General features: G+C 36.2%; 1 protein-coding gene across 1 annotated transcript; it reads right to left on the reverse strand.

The window, feature by feature from the left end:
• Positions 1–578: 578 nt before the first annotated feature.
• On the reverse strand, positions 579–4,949 carry AN3 (SSXT family protein). Its single transcript, XM_022287524.2, has 4 exons — positions 4,433–4,949; positions 2,650–2,726; positions 1,767–1,851; positions 579–1,252 (listed from the first exon to the last, which is right to left on the reverse strand). The coding sequence occupies exons 1-4, from the start codon at positions 4,511–4,513 to the stop codon at positions 818–820; spliced, it is 678 nt and encodes a 225-aa protein (XP_022143216.1). The 5' UTR covers positions 4,514–4,949; the 3' UTR covers positions 579–817.
• Positions 4,950–5,322: the final 373 nt, after the last annotated feature.

Here is a 5,322-nt window from a genome sequence, read left to right on the forward strand (position 1 = left end):
AAGTTAATAGTAGATTATAATTTCAAGTTTTAAATAATCCTAATTATAAATTCATCTATCTTCATAAGGCATTTACCCAAAAAAAAAAAAGGAAAATTGGCCAAAATTAAGAAACTTGATACCAAATGGCTTTAAATACAAATCCACAATGCTATGTAAGATTTTCGTTAAATTCAATAGAAAAAGTTTCATGGTGAGAACAACCAAATTATGGACAATAACTCGAGATTATTACAAACATATTACGACTCACGTATGCATAAAACATAATTAATTAACATTATATTTACTGACCTAAGCATAGCTTGGCTAATCAAGTATCTAATATATTTCCTTATGGATGTAGGTTGACCATTTTTCCAGAAGAAAAGTTTTATATATATATATATATATATATATATATATTATATATATATATACCTAGTATTAAATCTTGATAATGTTAAATTGACATATTATTATTATCAAAGTCAATTAATGGTTAATAATTTTTAAGAAATGTTAGGTTTGCACTTCTTATTTAAAGAATGTTTAAAAAGGGATGAACAATATTATAAGCACAGAAGAAGAGAAGAAAATTTACATAATACACTAGAAACACATTATATTATCTCAACATAGAAGGAAAAAAACAGCAAAGGTCAAAGTTTAATGAGGGTTTCAATCCTCACACCATTGTTTACACATAATTAAGCTAAAAGCCAGTGCTTTTTTTTGGCAAGAAGGTTTCTTCTCTTCTTTATCTTCCTAATTTCTTTTCACCTAACTTTTTCTACCATCAACCCACTGAACAAAGCCCCCCTTACTCTTATGCCTTTCAGTTCCCATCATCAGCTGCCTTCAAGTAGAGAGTTTCACCGCCGTCCCCGCCGTGGCTCCCCGAGCTCCCTCCTCGTCCCTCTGCAGACCCAGTTGCACCCATATCTTGCTTGCTCCCACCGGCTAGGCCCCGGTGCAGGCTGTCACCTGCAGCGCTGTGTCCGAAATCTGGAAATCCTCCTGCCCCAAGTGCTCCTCCATTGCCCCCTCCTGCATTGGAGGTGTCGTTTTGCAGCATGTTGAATCCTATGCCTCCTCCGGAGCTCATCCCGAGTTGGCTGTGCAATGCTTGCTGCTGTTGCAGCGCCGAAAACTGCTGCTGGGGGTACAACATGGAGGACCGGGCAGCCATCAGCGACTGCGGTGTCATCTGCTGAGCTTGTTGGTGCTGAAGGTAATGCCCTCCTGGCTGCATTAGGCCACTGGAAGAGTACTGGAGAGAAGTTGGCAAAAGCAAAACATTTGAACATTAGTTGCAACTCCGTTTAGTTTCAAGACTTCGAAATGTTGGGAGATACTCTTTAAGGTCCTCAGTTCAAGCTCTTAAATTGAAAACATAATAATTTAAAATCCTTGTCTAACGAAGCGGACTAAAGAGCAGGCAAAGCCTCTCAATGATTAGTAAGCAAGTCTTGCCTAGATCGATATCTATCCATATGTCTCAGTAGTGGGGCGTGACTGCATGAACATAATGTAAAGAGTGGGGCTTCTAACACTCTAAAAACCAGAGGGTAAGGACCTGAGGCATGAGGGTTCCGAATCGCAGTCATGGCCATTGGTGTAGGGTGATGCAATGGAAATGGTCGTTAAATATGGCCAAGACTGAGAGTTTTCTAGAAAACGATAAAACAGGGTGTAAACGTATCGGCAATGTTCTTACTCTTACTATGCGAAGCTAGTGATTGGATAAATCTATGTCTTGAAAGTTGAAAGAATTATGTTCATACCTGGGCATGCATGGCAGAAGGTTGAGGTTGAGAATCAGCAATGGCAGCCAGGTACATGAGGTTCCTCTGTAGCCTTGCTTGATTCCTGCACAAAAAAAGGTAAAAGAGTTACTTTTGCTCTTCAAAACCTTCGTTTATCGGGGTCATAACGCAGTCTAATTCAAACCAGTAATGACTGTATCATCAAGTCTAAATATACATAAAAGTTTAGCATCAGGAACCAAATCACCAATCTCAGGCTCGGAAGCTAGACACTACGGGTGACATTGTTTCATCATTTGATGTATTGAAAATCGAACCAACCAAAGAACCATGATGTTATCTTGCTCCTTTATGGAAGATGGATAAGTTCTTACTTCCTAGATATAGGCCTACTTTAATAGCCAATCTAGATATTTTCGTTCTCGGCCTCGTTTCGACAAAATACTTATCATACTATCTTATTTCTCCTACATCTAATCCAGAAACCGAATTTTAGGTTGAATGATTAGACATCTTTCCATTTTTCATCCATGTAACTCACTCAAGTAGAAGTATTGATTGATCACCGTGAATTTGAATGAAGAACAACAATAGCAATCGATGTATCAGGATATCAACACGATAAAAAAGCCGATAAAACCATCAAGCAGACCGAGACAGTGACCTCAGCAGTATCATCAGGGAGGATTATTACCACAGAGACTTTTCAAAAGAACCCTGTTTTTCCCCCACAAAACTTTGTACAATACTAAAAACAGATTATCCCGAGACTAGATGTTGAAACCCATTCTTCTGTGTCTTAGCACCTACTAGATTAAACTGGAAGAGACAATACACATCGAGACAGTTATTTGAAGAGCGCGATACCGCTATATGCGAAAAGAAATGCATTAATGCTTACTCTGCACATTCATTCAATTTTCCTGAATTTTGGCTCTCAACAATCTTCAATATCAGTGACTTGTTTTCATCCAGATACTGCGACATAGATTATAACAGATTAGAAGTTAGAAAAGGATGGTTATCTATAAAATGGATAACAACAATCAAGCTAGAAAGCTAATGAAAATCGTCATTTTGATGAAAAAATAAAGAACTTACTAGAGTACTGATTTACAAAAAAAAACAAGAAGGAAAGGAAAAAAAAAGTTCTGCCACAAGTCAGACTCCATTGAAAATGAAACGGCTGTTACTCGTTTAACCAATCATTCTTGAATAAAGAATCTCATTTTAAAAATACAAAAGATTATGAGTTGAAATTCCTAAATTTGTGTAGAATCTACCAAATACTATACATTGTTCGATTTGATTGATCAGACATCATAAACCTTAAAAAACATGTGACGAAATGCATGATCCTTGAAAGCAACTCAGAGGAATCAGAACCAGACAGCAACTTATGATACTGTTTCAAGATTGACCAATCACTATTCAACCTTCTCTCTTCCATCATAGCATGACAAAAAGATACTATATAAACACTTTCAATTTCTCTACTTATATAGATCAACTTTTACACCATCCTTTGTCACAGATTGGTTTAAAAATTACCAAAGTAGAATGCTGATAAGTTCAATACTTTCATGTGTTTATTTTGTCTATCAGCACATAGAATATTATTTTCCTCTACAGCAAGTTCCAAGGTCACTAATCTCACAGGACAACTGTTTTGAACTATAATATTTGGTCGTCCAAGAATTCATAAGATTTTAATATTATGTGGGTTACGAGAATATTTGATTTTGCACAAAGATCGAGTCATAGTATAATAAAAGTTAGAAAATACATTTATGGACTTCTATATGGTACATTCATTTACAAGTAGTTTGGGCCAACATATCAAAGAACATAAAGTGGAAAGCATTGAAGTGAGATTTAAACATCCAACATGCTCATGTCAATGTCAAGAGATAGTATTACAAAATCAACCAGAAAAGGGAATAAAAGTTTAATAAACTTATCCATCCTAAATTAGAACAACTGATAGAACCATCATTCCATGACAGCCTTTATAGTCCTCAAAGAGCTCAAGCTCTCAACTGTTCCATCTCTGAACATTGCCCAATATGCCACTTTACCAGGGACTTCAAGTATCCGAATCAAGCTACTATTTCTCATAAGCAACCAAAGTGCTTCAAATGTTCACAACAAGCTCACACATGACAGAATCTCTTTCATATGTGGAGAAACAAACCTCTTCCCTTTATTTTCTACTTGATTGTGAGAGATAAAGGGAAAAAAAAGCAACCAACAAGTTTTGATTCTTTTTCCACTTTGATTTAGGCCAAAAGGCAGAAGTCAATCATGCAATTGAAAAACCAACAGTGATTAACCATTGACCAATAAGGAAACAAATAGTTAATGAGGAAAAGAGGGATGGAAATAAAGGAGAAGAAAAAGGGAGAAGCAAAGCCATAGATGGATTGGTCCTTAGCTTCTGTAATTAGATAATCAAATCATTCAATAGAGACAAGGGCACGTGAAAGAAAGCAAACCCAATATTTAAAAAAAGGAAGAAGAAAAGTAGAAAAGGGAAGACAATAGACAATAGACTATAGAACAATAGACATCCCCCAAAACACAAACCCAGTTGAGAGAAAAGGGAAATGATTAAAAAGAAATCAAAAACTCCAAGTGGGTGGGATTAAGAAGCAAGATTAAAAGGGAAGAAGAAGAAGAAGAACCTGTTGAATATGATCAGTGGTGACGTTGTTGGGATAATAGGCTGCCATCATGGGCTGCATCTGCATCAGGTGCTGCTGCATTTGTTAATAGGAATGATGGGTTTTCAGAGAGACGGCTGTTTCTCTCTCTAATTTTTTTTTTTCTCTTGCAACTTTCTCACTCCAAACAGAGCACTAGCACAGAGAGAGGGAGAGAGAGAGAGAGAGAGATGCCCCTTTGCTTTTTTCTCTCAAATTTTCCTCCTTTCTTTAATTTTTCTCTTCTCTTGTTCTTGGGTTTGAAATAGAGAGAACTTTTGGACGGTGACAGTGACACGGTGAGCTACAGCACCTTCTGCTCTGCTACTACACAGCACCCAGATACTGTTCTATGTCCGAGAGAGAGAGAGAGAGAGAAGAGGGTTTTGTACATACTGCTACTGCTGCTGCCGTTTTGGCTCTCTTTGGCGCTCCCCCTCTCTGTCTACAAAGATGCTATATGTTTCCCTCTCTAAGGAACAGAGCAAAAGTTTCTCACTTTCTCTCTCTAGGGGAAAAAGGGTGTCACGTGAGTGATGATGAGAGAGAAAATCCAAAGTTTGTTTGAATGTGTGTGTGTGGGTGTTTTTTTTTTTTTTTTTTGAAAGAATAATTTTGGGATTTTGTTTTCAAGTGTATTCACAATTTTAAAAAATAATATCAGAGTTTGTTTGTTGTTATTATAAATATAAAGTTAAAAGTCTTAATTTTGATAGTTTATTTCTAGTAGTTTCTTGAACTTTAGTTTAGGTTTACTTGTCATTTTTTATTTTATACTTTTAAAAAATATAAGTTTGTTTATTACATATTCCTTTTTACGATGAAAATTAAAATTTGAAAACTATTGTTTTTAGGGTTTGTAATTTATGTGT

Source organism: Momordica charantia (assembly GCF_013281855.1).
Source record: "Momordica charantia cultivar OHB3-1 chromosome 8 unlocalized genomic scaffold, Mcharantia_2.0 BLBB01000008.1, whole genome shotgun sequence".
NCBI lineage: Eukaryota > Viridiplantae > Streptophyta > Magnoliopsida > Cucurbitales > Cucurbitaceae > Momordica > Momordica charantia.